A 21,013-nucleotide genomic window follows, 5' to 3' on the forward strand; every position below is an offset into this window, starting at 1 on the left:
TCTAAGCCCTTCCTTCAACCACCCCTCACGGCACTATTCAATGTTCATACTGCTTGGTTGTAAGCTACCTAAGTGAAATAAGACATGCATCTCCAGACTTGCTGCCTGACCCACTGACTCCCCACGGCACGTTGTGACCACTGGATTACATTTAACCTCAGTGATCACCTGAGATGTTTAAATACAGCCGAGGTAGATTTAATTAATTTGAATTTAATATAAACTAAATGAAAAAAAGTCTAATAATACAAGTGACATGTTGACTAAAAACATTATGATTGAGTAAAATAATATAAAACATATTTTTACATTCAATGTCTGAAACCCCATCTGAATAATTCATGCCATAATTCTACACGTTCCAGTATAGCTGGGACATGTTGGCCGGTGTGGGCAAGTTGGGCCAACAGGCCTGTTTCCACCTTGTATCACTCTATGACTAAGCCATCAAGCTTTGGAGTAAAAGCAAGATCCTGGCTGCCAAGTGAATTCAACCCTTCCGCACAGCGGCGGCTGATAAAGAGTTATTATTTGTTTCTGCATTTTAACCTGCAGCCATGGAGCTCAGTAATCTTTCAATCTGTGTACCTCAGCTAGTCGTAATTTCATCCCAGAAATGAGGGCTGCCGATAGTACAATCCCAAGGTTGCCAACATTGGGCGAGAGTTGGGAGTGAGAAATTGCGAAAGACCAAGCCCGAGGAAGCATAGCGACCGGGGGGGGGGGGGGGGGGGGGGTGGGAGGAGAGGGGGGTGGGAGGAGGGGGTGGATGGGAGGAGGGGGAGTGGGTGGGAGGGGGATGTTCTCCTCCGATTGGAATTGTGCAATATGGTGCATACTGCAGCGAGTCTTTTAACTTGAATATAATATATATGCTCTAAATTGGATTGGAGCGTTTTTGAAAGGGGGGAGGCTGTGCAATCACTGATCACTGGCCTTGGGAGTACCCGGTGAGGGAGTGGAGCAACCGAGTGGGGAGAGGGTGTGGAAGAAGGGGGTCCTGGATGTTGCCTGGCCAGCTGAATCAAGCACCTTTCCAAAGGGTTTGCAGTCAACCAAGTTCTGAGTTCTGTGACTGACCTATATTTCTGTCTTACATTTGCTCAGGCCCTGCTCCCTTGGTACAAAATACTTGTAATCACCTTGTTAATCACAAGCATTATGTGTCTACCTTGTGTACTCAATACTCTGACTGATGTGGGTCAATGTACCGAAAGTCTTCCTGACCACCATATCTACCTGTGATGCCAATTGCAAGGAACAATGTACTTGCACTTCCTCCGTCCTACAACTCTCCCCAGTCCTGTCATTCACCGTATAGGTCCTGTCTTGTTAGGCTGCCCAAAATGCAACACCTCGCACATCGCATTAAATTAAATCAACCATTCCTCAGCCCACCTGCCCAACCAATCAAGATTCTGCTGCAATTTCTGACAACCATCTTCGCTATCTACAGTACCACCCACTTTATTGTCATTCGCAAACTTGCTAATCATATCTTGTATGTTTTCATCCAAATCATTGATATAGTTGACAAACAGCAATGAGCCTATCACCCAATCCTGAGGTACAGCACTCGTCACAGTTTTCTGTAATGGGGCGACCAGAACTGCACACCATACTCCAAATGTGGCCTCACCAATGTCCTATAGAGCTGCAACAAGATTTCCCGACTCTTACAGTATATTCAATGTCCCAACAATGGAAAGCATGGCACTGATCAATTTGCACATGAGCTGTGTTGTGCATTTTTCCAAACAGATCTTTGGTTAAAATCTTTCAGAAAGAACTGCAGATGCTGGAAAAATTGAAAGTAGACAAAAATGCTGGAGAAACTCAATGGGTGATGCAGCATCTATGGAGAGAAGGAAGAGGCAATGTTTCAGGTCGAGACCCTTCTTCGTACCTGAAATGTCGCCTATTCCTTCTCTCCAGAGATGCTGTCTCATCCACTGAGTTTTCCAGCATTTTGTTACCCTTTGGTTAAAATCTGGTCCATTTGGTTTCATTGTTTAGTGTTACTTCCCTGACTCCACAGTAGATGGCGCTGCTTTTCAAAATCCTCCAATATCTAAATTACAAGAGTCACAAAGTTTAATGAGTTGAATTGACAGATACAGCATGGAAACAGGACCTTCAGCTCATCGAGTCCACGCCGACCTTGTTATCCACACTTTTGCATCCACCATCTATGCATGAGGGGCAATTTTACAGAGGCCAATTAACCTATAAACCCGCCCATCTTTCGGATGTGGGAGGAAACTGAAGTACCCAAAAGAAATACACGTGGGTACAGGGAGAACATGCAAACTCCGTATCAACCCGGGTCTCTGACACTGAGAGGCCGCAACTTTATCTGCTGCGCCACTGTGCCGCAAGTGGCTTCTGCATTGGGGCTGGAAGAATTTAATTCTTGCTGCAGCGTTACAGATCCATTAAGGTAACAATACAATAAATGAATATATAATAATCAATAATACAGTAATATTATCAGTTATACTAGGTAACTAGGCCATAATAATGCAAAATAGTGCAACCAAAACAAAGTCTATAATGGATTGTTGCTGAGATAGGGTTGTGTCGGATAGTTCAGGAGCCTGACGATTGATGGGAAAAAGCAATTCTTGAACCTGGAGGTCATGGGTCTCAGCCTTAGAACAGAGAACACAGAATTGTACAGCACAAAAACAGAGTCCTTCGGCCAACAATGTCTATGCTGAACATGATGACAAGACTAGCTCTTATCCACAGGTACTCAACAACAGGTAAAGTTGCTCAGGTATGTCCTGTAATGGACAGACAGTCGCACAGTGTGGGATAAGATACTCCCAGCATTGTAGTACTCAGGACTGTTCTCCAGTAATAGCTACTGCATGCCTCCAGACACATAGTCCTGAATTATACAGTGCCAGGTATCTAATCTCACACCACAAGACAGTTTCGCCATTATTATGCCCATCACCCCCTAACCCACGGCTAGCCCACCACCCCACACTACGCACATACACACTCACACAAATGCATACACACACATGCATGTACACATGCATGTGCACGCACACACACACACATGCACTCACAGACCTAAGGTAGACATCTTCCCATATCTTGTCTCCTGCCATAGTCATGGTCATACAGCACAGAAACAGACTCTTTGGCGCAGCTTGTCCCTGCCAACCAAGATGCCTCACGATATGCCAGTCACACCCGCCTTTGTTTGGCCCTGTTGCTTTGGCATCTACCGGTAATCACTCTACAAATCTCTTTCTCTATCTCCTGCTTACTATTGGGGGCCTGTATACAATCCCATTATAATGCTCGCACCTTTCTTATTTCTAAGCTTCAGTCGACAAACCCTGCAGTATATTCTCTCTGAGAGAAGAGGGTAGAGCAACTCCTCCACCTCTTCTGCCTCCTTCTCAATCAGGTCAGAAATATCAAAATCCCACAACAATGAGCTGCAAGTCATGTTCCTCTTCCAAGCATGTTTTCGCAATAGCCACAATATCATTGTCCCAAACATTGACCCAGGCTCTAAGTTTAACTGTACATTGACACTATCCTACACACACTCAGGTCAATTTTCACATACACCAAGCCAATTTACCTACAAACCTGTATATCTTTGGAGTGTGGGAGTAAACCGAAGATCTCGGAGAAAACCCCTCACGGACACTGGTAAAAACGTACAAACTCCACAGGGGAAAACGTACAGACATCACCTGTAGTCGGGATTGAACCCAGGTCTCTGGCGCTGCAAGTGCTGCAAGTGCTGCAAGGCATCAACTCTCGCGCTGCTCCACCCTGCCACCCTTGCGGACGATGATTAGGGATAAACTGGCATTGGAGAGGGTCCATTTGGTTTATGAGAATGATCAGTGGGATGATTGGGTTAACATATGAAGAGCATTTAACTGCTCTGGGCCGATACTCGCTGGAGTTTAGAAGAATGCGGGGGGACCTCATTGAAACTTACCCGCATAGTGAAAGGCCTAGATCGAGTGGATGTGAAGAGGGTGTTTCCTCTAGTGCGAGAGTCCAGGACCAGAGGCCACAGCCTCAGAATAAAAGGATGTACCTTTAGAAAGGAGTTGAGGAGGAACTTTTTTATCCAGAGGGTGGTGAAACTGTAGAATTCATGGCCACAGACGGTTTTGGAGGCCGTCTTTGGGCATATTTAAAGCAGAGATTGACAGGCTCTTAATTAGTAAGGGTGTCAAAGGTTACAAGGAGAAGACAGAAGAATGCGGTCAAGAGGGAAAGATAGATCAGCCATGATTGAATGGAGGGGTAGACTTGATGGGCCAAATGGCCTAAGTCTCTTTTTTTATGACATGTATGAACTTATGTATTAAACAAAAGCATTATTCCAAAACGCATAAATCAAATATCCGTAGCATGCAAGGTGGCAGTATATCCAAATGCCCTTTGAAACTCTGAATATTATCTGATTTATTAGCTTCCTCAGGCAGCTCGTTCCAGATATGCATCACACCAAGTGAAAATACTGCTCAGATTTCTCCCCTTTCACTTTAACCCTAAGCTCCCTAATTTCAATTTTATTTTATAATTTAAAATTTTCTAACTTGGGCCAATCAAATGCCCGGTTTTTAGATGTCCCGCTCTCACTTTGAAAAAAGCTTATTTTCCATCAAAAGCAGTTTCCCAGACTCTAGCACATGGGTTGAAGACATTGTGATCTTCTGGTTTGCAGGGCTTTGGTAGAAGTGGGCAGGTAAGTAAGTGCTGTATAGTTTGGGTTGCCTCCCCGTAGTCACATTTGGTTGGCCCATCATTGTGTACCCCCCACTTCTGCATGAGGGCTTTGCATCGTCCGACCCATGTTCTCAGGCGACTGAGGTAGAGCCAGACTGGCTCGGAGGCCAAAGAAGGAGTATTCACGTTGAGGTCCCTGTCAGGTTTTGCACATCTGCGAATTCTTCTATCACGCTACACTAACTAATGTGAGCAATGATAACAGTGTAAGGTTTCAGGTTGTTTGCTGGCACAGAATAATGGTGGACAGCTAAACAATGAATCCATTTGAAAGGTCAGTAATCTTGGTTCATTTCTTAACAGTTATGGTGAGAACACAAAAACTGTACGAGCATTGGACCTTGTGTGTATTTTGATTATAGAATAATTTACACATAGAGGGTTTAACCCAATAACAAGTAACACTATCTGCCACTGAAAAAAAAGTACTTTAAAACCAAACACTTTCTTAGTGTGAATTAAAAAGTGTGAATTTTAAATGGATAGCACTCCATTTTTCATATCAACACTGAATAAAAAACTGCAAGGTTAATGGTAATTTTGTTTTTACAGGCGATATTTATATTCACTGAATGGAACATTTCAACCTGGCACCAGCAAGCTGAGTCAAAACAGGTGGGCATTTCAAAAATTATAAACTACAATCTTTGTCATTGGGATTGATTAAAGCATATAAATATTTAGTTTAGCTTAGAGATACAGCGCGGAAACAGGCCCCTCAGCCTCCCGAGTCCACACTGACCAGTGATCCCTGCACATTAACACTATCCTACATACACCAGGAACAATTTTACACTTATACCAAGCTAATTAACCTAAAAACATGTACATCTTTGGAGTGTGGAAGGAAACCGAAGATCTCGGAGAAAACCCACGCAGTCATGGGGAGAACATACAAACTCCGTACAGACAGCACCCATGGTCGGGATCGAACCTGGGTCTCTAGTGCTGTATGGCAGCCACTCTACCGCTGAGCCACCGTGCCACCTCTTGATTAAGTACAATCAACTTGCTAAAATGATACCTGTCCCTGGTTCTGAAATTCTTCATGGATCCCTGCTCAAAACTGAACAATTTCTCTACTACTCAGAGCATCATAATAGGATGAGACAATGATCACCCGAATACTTTGGACCTAATGAAAATATAGTTCAAAATGAAAGGACCGTTTTTCTTCATTTCACATCACTACAGCAGTTAAACATCTTTCTAATTTCTCATTTGGAATATTGCAGGAAAATTAGCATCTTATAAATGACATTCTTCACAAGCATAAAGTTCCAACCTATTAATGGACTGTAATGTAAAGTAAATTTCCTTCAAATTCAGTGAAGCTTGGAGACACTTAACTGCATTTTGTAAGAAATACTTAATCAAAAACAAACATTATAATTGGAGGCAGGATCATGCCATATGTTTCTTTGAACCTGCTCTGCTTATTAAAAGAACTAGTGTTGGAATCAAAGTGGAAGATGAGCTATCTCTGCTTTGCAGTACTTACTTTAGTCCAATGCTTATAATGGATATTCAGAGTTATTTGATTCCAAGACATGAAAACTTAAAAAATACATAGCAGTCTAGATACATCTTAAGTGGTCAGGCCATTTAACCTGAAATTATAGCCTTTAGTTCTCAACTTTCCAGTAACCCCAGAACCAGGGTCATTATTTTATGTTGTAATGTTCTGGTTATATGGCTCCTAAATTCTAAACAGTGATTGATTGATTGATTGATTGATTGAAAGACCCTTCAGCCCACCGAGACAATGCCAACTCTCGATCACCTGTTCACACAAGTTCTATGTTATCCCACTTTCACATCCACCCCCTACACACTTGGGGAAATTAACAGAGGCCAATTAAGCAACAAACCTACACATTTTTGGGATGTGGGAGGAAACCGGAGCACATGGAGGAAACCTACACGTGCTCCGGGTCACAGGGAGAATGCGCAAACTCCATGAAGAAAACACCTGAGGTCAGGATCAAGCTCATGTCTCTGACGCTCTGAGGCAGTGGCTCTACCAGCTGTGCCACTGTGCTGCCCAGCTGTGCTACTCTGCCAGAAGCTATAGAATTTTATAGGCTTCAGTGAATGTACCTCATTCTGCTAATCTCCATGGGATATAGACACATATACTCAATCCCTTTTCAAATAGCAATCCTCTCATTAAGCAGCTTCTCTCCAAACTCTACATGAAAAATGGAGGCACAACTAATACCATTCTTCAAGTGATGCTCACCACACGTGATCATGAATAAAAAAATCTAAACCTCCATGGTTCCAATTCTCACGTTACCACCCCTCTGGCACTGATATTTTAGCACACATTGTGACAAGGAGAACCCACATAGAGCCTGAAGAAGGGTCCCGACTTAAGACGTCAGCCATCCTTTTTCTACAGAGACGCTGCTGACCCGCTGAGTTATTCCAATACATTGTGTCAAAACTGTGATCAAAATCATTCAATTGCTCTCTAATTACCTAATTTAGTCAAGAATCAAGAGAGTCAAGCGTGTTTTACTGTCATATGTCCCGTAATGAACAATGACATTCTTACTTGCTGCAGCAAAATAGGTATTTGTTTTTTAGCCTGAAGAAGGGTCTTCACCCGAAACGTCACCCATTCCTTCTATCCAGTTGCTGCCTGTCCCGCTTACTCCAGCATTTTGTGTCTATCTTTGGTGTAAACCAGCATCTGCAGTTCCCTCCTAGACATGTTTTTTTTTTTGCCTTGCTTCCCCAAGTGTCTTTTACTTGCCTTACCAATTATGCAATGTCCCTCCAGTATTTGAAACCACATTGGTGGATGGCTGCTCCTTTGGAGTAGATGAAGCTCCATTTGGCAGAGAAGGTGCTCTTTGCTTTATTCTGCTCCAGTTTGCCAAGAGCAGCATGTCTGCACTCACCTTCCACCAACTGTATGGACATTTCACAGCAGCTCTGGTGGCATTTAGCTTTAATGCTAAACTCTTGCCAGACCGGTAGTTTGTATTTCAGTATCATTTGTCAGTACCATTATCTTGAATCAGATTACAACAGCTTGGCAGCATCTCTGGAGAAAATGGATAGTTTGGGACCCTACTTCAGACTGAAACTAGGGGTGGGTGGGAGTGGGTGAAGAGGAGTGTAAAGACCCAGGCCAGGACCAGTCAGAGCCGGCCACAAATGATGTCAGGCAGGGTCGTAACCGGATAGGCCCATTGTTGGCTAGGGATGGTGTGATGATACTTGCTTTGAATTATATGTGTCCAGCCCCACCAATGCAATTAAGGGTGGGCAATAAATGTTGACATTTCCGGCACAATCCATGCCGCATGAATGAAAGAAATATCAGCTGGTCTGGAGATCTCAAAAAGGGCAGATTGCAGGAGTGTTGAATGGCTTCAGACGATGCTGACGTGGCAGTCACAGCTCCTGTTATACACTACAGTTTGCTTATTGGGCTCAGCTTGGAATTTAGAAAGGAACTACAGATGCTGGTTTACACCGAAGATAGACACAGAAAGTTGGAGCAGCTCAGCAGGTCAGGCAGCATCTCTGGAGAGAAGGAATAGGTATTTCTCCAGACATGCTGCCTGACTCGCTGAATTAATCTAGCTTTTTTGTGTCATGCTTGGCATGGAGCTGCCTGTCTCATGTGTGCTGGATTGTGTGTGATCTAGGCATTGCAAATTCTCTTTGACATCACCCACAGTCCAGCCATAGCCCCAAGCATTTTTTTTTGCAATGGTCAGAATCTTTGTCTATTAGCTGACTCAGCAGAGTTTTCATTTTACATTGACAGAAATGCAAAGGAAATTGCTGAGAGAACCAGGTAGTTTGTCTCCCTCTTTCCTAATTTCCTTGTCCTTATGTCTTCTCAAACGTCTTTTGATTACTTTCGCCCATCAACTGTGGCCAATGAAGACATTTATTCTCATGTCAGTCCTCAGTGGCTTTTCTTTGAGACTGTTATTCCTGATTCCAATCATCATGGTCAGAGAAAAAACATCCCATTATCTACTTTCTTATGCCCCTTAAGAATTCCGTACACTTCCTTGAGATACCGCATTCTTCTGAACTCAAAAGAGTATAGCCCTATTCTGTCTAATCTTTCACAATATGACAAATCCATCATCCCTGGAAATTAATGAATAAACATTTGCTGCACTCCCTCTATCACAAAAAATATATATTTCTTAAGTAAGAAGATCAGACCTGTAGTCAATATCCCACATGCAAACTCACCAAGGCCACACATTGTTAGAGATGATTCAGGGAATATAGAGTAATGTGCAAGTAGCAGCCATTAATTCAAAACAAAAATCTGAATCTCTGTTCTAATGTACATTGAAAGCAGTAATTAGTGTGAAATTAAAACAACAGTTTTGCAAACAAATTGGCTGTCTACTAAGACAATTTAATAAGTTAATTTGATGTATGTCAAACCAAAAAATTTCAATTAAAGCAAAAACACAAAGTGCTGCAGTAACTCAGAAGGTCAGGCAGCATCTCTGGAGAACATGGATAGGTAGAATTTTGGGTCAATACCTTTCTTTAAACTTGCTCAAGATTCCTGCAACTGCAATTTTTTGTGTCTAATCTTCATCTGAAGTTGTTTTGCAACATTGTGATAGAGATAAAGAAAACTTCCAGACCAGAGTTATTTGTCACTTTGCACATAAAGCATGACCATAGGCACATAGGCACATTTGTCTATCTATTAATAATTGGGGACTTTGTATTTTTTTTAAAAACACAAAGTACTGGAGTAACTCAGTGGATCAGGCAGCGTCTCTGGAGGATGTGGACACATGATGTCGAGTCAGGGCCCATTGTAACACCTGAAATATCACATATTCATGTCCTCCAGATACGCTGCCTGACCTGCTGAGTTACTCCACAACAGTTTTTGTAAGCTGGCATCTATAGTTCCTTGTGCTGACAACACTAATGTTGGGTATCTGGATTCCTTGTCTCCAGAAACTTTGAGACTGTCCATTTGAATCATTGTGTTTCAGTAAAGGTGTTTGTTCACTCAGAGATGTCTTAAAGTTCCAATATGCTGCCACAGTAAATATCTATTTATACAGTTACTTGTCCACACTCAAAATGTTAAAGCTTAATAAATAATTGTCACCATTGATAATTTTGTTAATAGTTCATTGTTGTCTTCATGTTTAAAACATAGAAACTCGGTCTACTTTGAACGAACGATTCTACCATGAGGCTCTCCTCGAGAATGTCTGTTTCTCTTGAGAAATAAAGACGTTTTATATCAACCAGCTTCGGCCTCCCAGTGACTCAGTTCAAAAGATCACAAAAATATATTAAGAACAAGATGTCCCCATGGTTTCCATTCAAATCTTCTTTCAATAAAGGACAATATATTTGTAAGAGACTACTGATGCTGGGAATCAGAGTATAAAACAAGCTGCTGGAGAAACCAAACTGGTCAGGAAGCATCAGTGCAGGCAAAAGGATAGTCGACATTTTGGGTTGAGACCCTGCAATTGGACTTGAGAGTGTGGAAGAGAGATGGCCAGTAAAGCTGGTTCTGCTATCAATGCATGCTTCCACAACATTAATCAGATATAACATGACTGATTAATTAGGAAACACAAGTTGTATTAGTGTACCAAGTGTGTTCAGAAAACATTTCTGAGGTAATATGTAGACGGTCCTACAAGGGGTAGGAAAAAAGCATGACCTACAGTTGGGAAATAGGGCAGGGCAAGTGACCGAAGTGCCAATGAGCCAGACCTTTGGGACAAGTGACCACAGTTCTATTAGCTTTAAAATGATAATGGGATTGGACAGGGCTAGTCCACAAGATAAAGTCTTAAATTGTAAGACATCTCTGGAGAATATGGATAGGTGACGTTTCAGATCAGGACTATTTCCTTGGGACGTTATGGTACAGTTGCACAAGATGCTGGTAATGCTGCACTTGGAGGATTGTAGCCAGGAATCAAGAACCTGAGTCAGAGCAAGAAGTTGTTCAGGCTAAGACTTTATTTCTTGGAGAGCAGGAAGTGCAGGGATGATATTATAAAGGTGTATAGAATCATAAGGGGGGAATCGATATGGGTAAATGCATAGGTTATATTTCCCAGGGTAGGAGTATCAAGAGCAATAGGCCATATTTTAAAGGTGATAGGGGAAAGATTTACCAGGAACCGGAGAGGCAACTTTTCACACGAAGGTGGTGGGTATAAGAAACCAGCTGCCACAGGCAGATGTAATGACAACATCCAAAATATATTTGGACACGTATATGGATGGGAAAAGGTTTGGTGGTATATGGCCCAGGCATTGGCAAATGGGGCTAGCCTGAGTGAGGCATCTTGGGCAACTTAGAAGTGTTGTACTGAAGGGCCAGTTTTCATGCTCTATGTCTCAGAGGGTCAGGGGGTGGGAGGTGTATGTATTAGAAAGAAGGGTTGTGTGAGAGAATGTGGATTGATTCGGAGGAGAAATAAACACATTGAGGGTTGCGGATTGCCTGAAACTGGAGAAAGCTTTTAAGTTTAGACTACCCAGACGCATATGAGATGCTGTTCCTCCAAGTTCCATTTGGCTAATGTATGGTTTGGCTTTATATTTGTTTGCAATGCTCACTTTAGCTTTCAACAATTTGTGTGCAAGGGCACACAGCTTCCTCTGAATACTAACAGCTTCCAATCCTAAAATCATTGAAGCACACTTTGTCTTTCTATTTCTTCTATCAATTTGATATGTACCTCGATAGACACAAAATTCTGGAGTAACTCCAGCAGCATCTGTGGAGGGAAGGAATTTGTGACATTTCTGGTCGAGACCTGGTGAGGCCAAACACAAATTGGAGAAACAGCATCTTGTACTTCGCTTGGGCAGCTTACAACCAAGGGGTATGAATTGGATGTCTTTAACTTAAAATAACCCCTGCATTTCCTCTCTCTCCATCCGCCCCCACCCAAGTCACATCAGTTTTTTGTTCGCACCTAGCAGACAGCCTGTTTCCTTTATCATTGCTATATTTTTGCAAATCTTTCATTTGTTTTTTCTATATCTCCACATCATCGTCTACATCTCTCGTTTCTCTTTCCCATGACTCGCAGTCCGAAGAAAGGTCTCGACCCGAAACGTCACCCATTCCTTCTCTCCAGAGATGCTGCCTGTCCCGCTGCGTTACTCAGTGTCTATCTTCAGTTTAAACCAGCAGCTGCTGTTCCTCCCTACGCATTTGATATGTACCTCCCTTTAATAGGTAATAATAATAGAAATTAGCACAAGCTCATGTCAATTATTGCAACACTCCTGAAATTCTCACCTTCATGCCCATATTTGTATGAAACAACACAAATATTTGCATGGAGATGCAAGAAACCCTGAATGCTGCAACTGTGAGCAAAACACAAAGTGCTGACTCGGTGGGTCCTGCAGATTGTGCGGAGGTAATGGGCAGGAAATGTTTTGGGTCGGGACCCTTCTTCACTGATTGTAGCAGGGAGGATGAGCTGGAAAATGAATGGGACAGCGTCTGGTAATAGTTAGGTGGATATCATAGATGGCTGATGTTAGGCAGATGGGTGAAGTAAGTGACAGAGGTGAGATGTGAAAAGGAGAAATAATAGTGTCAAATGAGGAGAGACGAGGAGGAGTGAAATGTAAACCCTGAGGGAGGGATATACTGTAGATGGAAGGGGACAGGGAGGAGGGGAAAGAGTGGGGATAAAGTGGAAATGAGAAATTTCCGAGTGTTTGCATGTCTGCCCTCACAAAAATCATGGATCAATGATACCAAAACACCACAGCCTGGTCCCCTACATTGTTCCACTTTAGCTTGCCTTCACTAGTACACGAGATATTGTGCCTAATCTTGTTGTTTTTAATGGATGGATTATGTGTGCTCAAGGGTGGTGTTAATGTTAATGTTACTGTACTGCAAACATTTCAGATTAATGTTTTGAAAACTACTCATCTCACATAATCCTTCAGTTAAGAACATTATAAGAATGGTACATGACTTTTTCCATTAAAAGATTCTAAGTTTGGCTGACAGTTTGGCTGACAGTGTGCCTGAGTGCGCTGCCAAGGGAACAAGTTAACACATTAAAATGTGATTTGGATAAGTTCTAGCACGTATACTCATCGCACAGCTGGTCTGCAAAGTTTGCTCTGCTAGTAAAATAGTTTAGTTGCAGATAACCTTAACCTTGGAGAATTGTCTGATCTCAGATGAGCATCATGAAATGCATTTTATATTACAGCAGAAGCTGAGGCATTTGCAACAATAAAACGCTTTACTATTAGCTAAATGTTCAAACAGAACCCTGCCGGATTCTGCGACATTTTACTGCAGCATGTTTCAGTGACGTGCAAATGTAATCTGTAGACTTCTGCTCCCTTATATGAACTAAACAGTGTTTTAATAGAATAGAAAAAAAACAGATTCCAAACAATATAAATAGCTGTCAGATGTGGCAAGAAATAATGTATGAGACAAGAGATGGGAACAAAACCAAGATCTTATCCACACTTACGCTGCAACATTCATTTCGGATATAGTAAGAGGCTAAATAAGTTGTGGAATGGGGATTCTTAGTCTGAAAAAAAGTTTGTAGGCACCGATAAAAGTTAAATGCAGTAAAGTGCACTCGACTGCCTTGAAATGCCCTATATGTGAGCAATGCCCAAAAAACCAGAAACATCTCAGCATCGAACTCTGGTCGGTTTGGCTTAATGATTAAACTGAGAAGGGAAAGTTCTGATGGGAACCTGAGGGGCAACCTTTTCACACAGAGGACAGTGGGTAAACGGAACAAGCTGTCAGAGGACGAGATAGGGACAGATGCAACAACAACATTTAAAAGACATTTGGGCAGTAACATGGATAGGAAAGAGGGATATGGGCCCAATGTTGGCAAATGGGACTAACTTAGATGGGCATCTTGTCTAATATGGACAAGTTGGTCCAAAGGACCCTGTTTCCAAGCTGTACGACTGTGATTAGATGTGGAATTAAAACACCATTTAGCATTAAAAAATGCCTTTGCCATAGGAAAGGAGGTCCAAAGGTACTTCACAGAAACACTATCAGATTAAAATGTTTACACACAATATCTAAGCAGTATTTAGGGGAGCTACAACAAAATAAAAAGATCTTGGAGGATTGTTTGAGAAGCAACCTAAAGAGAGATTGAGAGACTAATAACTCACACGTGGCCCCAGTTTGGAAAGAAATCAAACCCAAATTCTCCAGAGTACACTTGCTGATCATCATCCAGTGAATTTTCAGAACGTTTTTGAATAGTGGGTGGAGAAAGGATTCAATACTCCAGATTCCGGTCACTAACTAATTAATGGCAAAATCAAAATGAACAGATTTTGCATCTAAAATTACATAAGAATCGTCAGGTAGTAGCAGCAAAATATAACTGTTCTTTCTGGAGGAAAAAAACTGTCATATAAAAAAAACATACACAACACACATTGAATATATCAACAGCTAGTTTTGATTAGCAAGCGTGCACCTTAAACATTAAAGCAAATTTTCATAATACACAAAGCCAGCAATTTTATTGCCTTGACTTAGATCCAGATTACTGCAGGCACTTACCTACAGCTGCTAATATCAGAGATACTTGTAATGAAATGAAGAGGCAAAGATTCCCTACATGTACAAAGTCCTTCATGTCTAAATATTAGACATAGGACCTGTCATGAAAACAAACAGGGACTCAGTTGTAAATTTGCTTTGATCAAGTCAATGTGTTCTTCTCCGTTCAGCACCAGCCCCAGAACAAGCAGCGACCTCGCTTCTGCTTGTAAAGCTTTAAATAGGAAAAAATTGGCAACATATCTTCTCCTGCCTTTCCTTGAAATCTGACGCTCTGATGGGCCTCCCATTTCCATTCTTTGTTTGATTGATATTCGCCTAACAGTATACAGACGTATTATTACAAAAAACATACTTAAATAAATCATCTCCTGGAAACACAATTGGTTTACTTTCAAAACGTTACCACCAAAGTTTCTCGAACAAACAATAGCAACTGGTCTTTCAGATAGACAGCATTTAAACCCCTATTAGAACTAAAGGCTACAGCATTTACAAGGGAATAAATTATCTGGGAATTTGTAGGGAAATGTAAGCTTTTGCATGCTTACCAAGTTCGGAATACCCATACATAAGCTTGTAAATGTGGAGAATACAGTATTTACCAGTGTATTCTCAGCTGTGCTTTCATGTTGAATCCCTCATGGAGTTCCGTGATAGAGCATGAAATTGCAATAATGTTTCAAATTTAACACAGAACCTGCAGAAATATTATTTCCAATTCCATGAATACAGGGCTAACATATGAATTTTGTTCTTTTTAATCTTTTTTGAATCAGTCCTGTTCCATGTTCATAAAATCATGGTGGAGGCAATGTTTCTCTCTCCACGGATGCTGCCTGGTTTGCTGAACACTTTCCGCACTTTTTGTTTTTGTCATAAACATTTCAAGATGGGAGATGGATTGTCAAGGAAATCACTGGAATTTCATGAATGGCAATGTTAGTATAACAGAGGTGGAAATGAGGTGAAAATTGTTACTGTTATGTTGTTGAAATTATTGGAGATGACATCCATTAATAAGTCCTTCACAGAATCAAATCGAGTGTTGTAAACAGTTTGGTTTAGCCTTAGCAATTCGCATGAGAAGAGGGTGGTAAAGACAAAGTGAAGTTTGTGGGTGGATCCAAAGAAAACTGCCTCAAAACGTCTCCATATTTAACTAGAGGAATGTCCTGTTCATTGGGTGCTGTGTATGCGTTGTAACAAAGCAGAGGTTATATGAGAATTGAGAGTTTGGTCAAAATTGAGTGTCATTGATGTACGTGCGTTCAGTGCCAATTTGTTTAGTTTTCTTTAGTTTAGCGATACAGTGCGTAAACAGGCCCTTCGGCCCACTGAGTCTGCGCTGACCAGCGATCCCCGCACATTAACACTACCCTAGAGACACGAGGGACAATTTACATTCATACGAAGCCAATTAATTTACAAACCTGCACGCCTTTGGATGTGGGAGGAAACCGAAGATTTCGAAGAAAATCCACGCGATCACAGGGAAAACATACAAACGCCATAGAGATATCACTCGTAATCGCGATCTAACCCACGTCTTTGGCAGCTAGCAACTCTACCGCTGTGCCACCAAGTATATCCAGATTATAATGCCAATTGTGAGGGGCAGCACATAAGTGAAGAATAGGGGAGGCTGAGAAAGGATCCCAATGTTACCTTAAAGAAAGTGGCTGAGGGCATACTCTTAAATAAAACTGTCAGAGTCAGTGTCAATTAAAATAATCAATCGGAATTAGGCTGGAAAGGATAATCATTAATTTGTCTAATAAGGACACATTTTATGTAAACCAGTATTTGCAGTTCCGTACAGACCTGTACGTCTAAATGTGTCTAATGTTTGAGTGACCATTGTGGCTTTGTGAAGATTGCAAGCTTCTGCATCGTTCTGGGTACATAGATCTCCAAAGTGCTGCTTTATACAAAGGATACAAAGGACATTTATTATCACATACACCAATTGGTGTAATGAAATTTGACTTGCCGTTGTAATGGTCAACAGATGTCAGTTTTGAGATAAACTAAGGGGTTTATCAACTACAATATCAAGCTACACCAACTACTAACTACTGCGATTTGACACTGTAAATGATGTTGAGCAATGCACAGAATGAGGAGAAAGGATGTACCTTTTGAAAGGAGATGAGGAGGAATTTCCTTAGTCAGAGTGTGGTAAATTTGTGGAATTCATTACAATAGCTGTGGAGGCCACACCAATGAATACTTTTAAGGCAGAGATTGACAGATTCTTGATTAATGATGGAGTCAGAGCTTATGGGGAGAAAGCAGGAGTATGGGGGTGAGAAGGAAAGACAGATCAGCCATGATTGAATAGCGGAGTGGACTTGATGGGATGAATGGCCGAATTATGCTCCTAGAAATTATGGACTTATGAATCCTGGCAGCAGCAATGATGGCTTCATCCTGCAGTATTTCCACTGCTTGTGATCATCTCAGTAGACCAACTGGTGGCAATCAGTTAACAGGTTAGCTGCTGCAAACATGACACAAGACACCAGTGCAAAATGCATATGACTAGGATACATAAAATGAATGACATTCTTCGGTTGAGCTTCTATAAGGCGCCGGTAGGGCCGCATTTGGAATATAGTGAGCAATTTTGCACACCATATCCGAGGAAGGATGTGCTGACTCTGGAGAGTCAGAGGAGGTTTAACTCCAGAGGAGGTTTAACCATATCACCATATAACAATTACAGCACGGAAACAGGTCATCTCGGCCCTACAAGTCCGTGCCGAAGAATTATTTTCCCTTAGTCCCACCTGCCTGCACTCATACCATAACCCTCCATTCCCTTCTCATCCATATGCCTATCCAATTTATTTTTAAATGATACCAACAAACCTGCCTCCACCACTTCCACTGGAAGCTCATCCCACACCGCTACCACTCTCTGAGTAAAGAAGTTCCCCCTCATGTTACCCCTAAACTTCTGTCCCTTAATTCTGAAGTCATGTCCTCTTGTTTGAATCTTCCCTATTCTCAAAGGGAAAAGCTTGTCCACATCAACTCTGTCTATCCCTCTCATCATTTTAAAGACCTCTATCAAGTCCCCCCTTAACCTTCTGCGCTCCAGAGAATAAAGAACTAACTTATTCAACCTTTCTCTGTAACTTAGTTGTTGAAACCCAGGCAACATTCTAGTAAATCACCTCTGTACTCTCTCTATTTTGTTGACATCCTTCCTATAATTGGGCAACCAAAATTGTACACCATACTCCAGATTTGGTCTCACCAATGCCTTGTACAAATTTAACATTACATCGCAGCTTCTATACTCAATGCTCTGATTTATAAAGACTAGCATACCAAAAGCTTTCTTTACCACCCTATCTATATGAGATTCCGCCTTCAAGGAACTATCCACGGTTATTCCCAGATCCCTCTGTTCAATTGCATTCTTCAATTCCCTACCATTTACCATGTACGTCCTATTTTTATTTGTCCTGCCAAGGTGTAGCACCTCACATTTAGCAGCATTAAACTCCATCTGCCACCTTTCAGCCCATTCTTCCAAATGGCCTAAATCACTCTGTAGACTTTGGAAATCCTCTTCATTATCCACAACACCCCCTATCTTGGTATCATCTGCATACTTACTAATCCAACTTACCACACCTTCATCCAGATCATTGATGCACATGACAAACAACAAAGGACCCAACACAGATCCCTGAGGCACCCCACTAGTCACCTGCCTCCAACCCGACAAACAGCCATCCACCTTTACCCTCTGGCGTCTCCCATTCAGCCACTGTTGAATCCATCTTGCTACTCCTGCATTTATACCCAACAGTTGAACCTTCTTAACCAACCTTCCATGAGGAACCTTGTCAAAGGCCTTACTAAAGTCCATATAGACAACATCCACTGTTTTACCCTCGTCAATTTCCCTAGTAACCTCTTCAAAAAATTCAAGAAGATTAGTCAAACATGACCTTCCAGGCACAAATCCATGTTGACTGTCCCTAATCAGACCCTGTTTATCCAGATGCTTATATATATTATCTCCAAGTATCTTTTCCATTAATTTGCCCACCACTGAAGTCAAACTAACAGGTCTATAATTGCTAGGTTTACTCTTAGAACCGTTTTTAAACAATGGAACAACATGCGCAGTACGCCAATCCTCGGGGACGATTCCCGTTTCTAATGACATTTGAAATATTTCTGTCATAGCCTCGGCTATTTCTACACTACCTTCCCTCAATGTCCTAGGGAATATCCTGTCAGGACCGGGACTATCCTGTCAGGACCTGGAATATCCTGTCAGGACCTGGAATATCCTGTCAGGACCTGGAGGAAGATTTTCCTAAACTATTTACAAGAATGATCTCAGGGATGAGTATAACCTATGATGAGCATTTGTCAGCACTCACTGGAGTTTAGAAGAATGAGGGGGGGACTTCATTGAAACATATAAAATAGTGAAAGGCTTGGATAGTGTGGGAGAGTCCTGGACTAGAGGCCATAGGCTCAGAATTAAAGGACGTTCTTTTAGGAAGGAGGTGAGGAGAAATTTATTTAGTCAGAGAGTGGTGAATCTGTAGAATTCTTTGCCACAGAATGCTGTGGAGGTCAAGTCAGTGCATATTTTTAAGGCAGAGATAGATTGATTCTGGATTAGTACAGGTGTCTGAAGTTATGCGGAGAAGGCAGGAGAATGGGGTTGAGAGGAAGAGATAGATCAGCCATGAATGAATGGTGGACTAAACTTGATGTGCCAATCGGCCTAATTATACTCTTATTCCTGATGACCTTATGACATTCTAATGGTAGTGCTACTCGTGGGGTATGTTTAAATAAAACTCTGAAAATGGAAGTCCCGGGACACGTCCTCCACACACTGTTTCAAAATGCATGGTTGTCTGCTCAATGCATTACAAATTCATTATGAGGACAACGTTCTCATCATAAGCCATTTGAAGATCAGCTGCGAAGAACCAGGAGGGGGCTCTCTATGAATACATTTTCTAACTGCAATCCAATAGATGTAAGCAAAATTTATTCCTCACTAACAGGTCTACATCTATGTCTTGAACATGACTGTTGTATCATTGTCTTGTCCAAAATGCAAGAAATAAAAGCCAACACAGAATAAACAGTATCCAACATAAATCAAAACATGTTATATTGCAGATTGAAATGCCTATTAATCATCCTATGTATTTGCTTCCAGCCTGTCCTTTTCATTTTTGTGTCTTTCTTGGTTCTTTTGCAGGGCCATTCCAGTGGTTGGTGAAATCCAGCTGATGTCATAGCAAAAGGATTTGAGTATAGGAGCAGGGAGGTTCTACTACAGTTGTACAGGGTCTTGGTGAGACCATACCTGGAGTATTGCGTACAGTTTTGGTCTCCAAATCTGAGGAAGGACATTATTGCCATAGAGGGAGTGCAGAGAAGGTTCACCAGACTGATTCCTGGGATGTCAGGACATTCTTATGAAGAAAGACTGGATAGACTTGGTTTATACTCTCTAGAATTTAGGAGATTGAGAGGGGATCTTATAGAAACTTACAACATTCTTAAGGGGTTGGACAGGCTAGATGCAGGAAGATTGTTCCCGATGTTGGGGAAGTCCAGGACAAGGGGTCACAGCTTAAGGATCAGGGGGAAATCCTTTAAAACCGAGATGAGGAGAACTTTTTTCACACAGAGAGTGGTGAATCTCTGGAACTCTCTGCCACAGAGGGTAGTTGAGGCCAGTTCATTGGTTATATTTAAGAGGGAGTTAGATGTGGCCCTTGTGGCGAAGGGGATCAGAGGGTATGGAGAGAAGACAGGTACGGGATACTGAGTTGGATGATCAGCCATGATCATATTGAATGGCGGTGCAGGCTCGAAGGCCCGAATGGCCTACTCCTGCACCTAATTTCAATGTTTCTATGTTGAATGGGAAAAGTCAACAAATAGTTTAGGAAGATTTTCCTCAACTTCTCTGTGCTCTAGCTTGGCTTTACATTGGACATTTCAAAGTTAATAGCAACTGACTGAGCTGACTGACAGGCAAGAATAAAGACTGGAGAGTCAGTGGAAGGAAATAAATACTGCTATCGTGATAGAAGGCTACAGGTTTATGTAACCATGAGAGACCAAGATGCTGGAATCGGGAGCTTTATGTTCCTGAGAGCCAGTGTTACTCCTGTTCAGCTTTTTCTCAGCACGACTCGAATTAGATTGAAGGACTTGTGCGGACCAGCTGTGATACACTCTCTGAACATGTTTCACATTGCAATGATAGCAACAGTCTGTTTGAAAGACAGCAATCTTAGCATGGTTTTCGTAAGTTTGATCTGCCAGCACAACTTACACATATTTCTCATGGTGGACTTTGCATGATTGTTGGATTCATAAATATAGCAAGCCCATCTTTTTTTGTAGCGATAGATAATATGTGTGAAAATTTGATAACGGGCTCCAAAGAGCTCCTTGACATTGCATGCAGGTTTACCTGGCTTGACCTGCACCAAGCATTTTATCCTAATAATCTTTTTTGCCTTCTTCTACAACTTGGCTCATCAAAGTCATCTGCAACAAAACTCACCTTAGGTTTGTACAGGTGGCATCTATATTTCCTTTGCTATCTTCTCTGGTCACTTTTACTCCATCTGGACAAGTAGTGGC

At 41.7% G+C, this 21,013-nt stretch overlaps 1 protein-coding gene across 1 annotated transcript in view; it reads right to left on the reverse strand.

The window, feature by feature from the left end:
- The window catches only part of col5a2b (collagen, type V, alpha 2b), a 121,779-nt gene extending 107,112 nt beyond the window's left edge, over window positions 1-14,667 (reverse strand). Inside the window, exon 1 of the mRNA XM_055637630.1 lies at window positions 14,360-14,667. Within this exon, the coding sequence (XP_055493605.1) occupies window positions 14,360-14,435 (76 nt within the window). The 5' untranslated portion in view covers window positions 14,436-14,667. The remainder of the gene's footprint in view (window positions 1-14,359) is intronic.
- Between the last annotated feature and the right edge of the window lie 6,346 nt (window positions 14,668-21,013).

This window comes from Leucoraja erinacea, chromosome 7 (assembly GCF_028641065.1).
Source record: "Leucoraja erinacea ecotype New England chromosome 7, Leri_hhj_1, whole genome shotgun sequence".
NCBI classification, from domain to species: Eukaryota; Metazoa; Chordata; class Chondrichthyes; order Rajiformes; family Rajidae; genus Leucoraja; species Leucoraja erinaceus.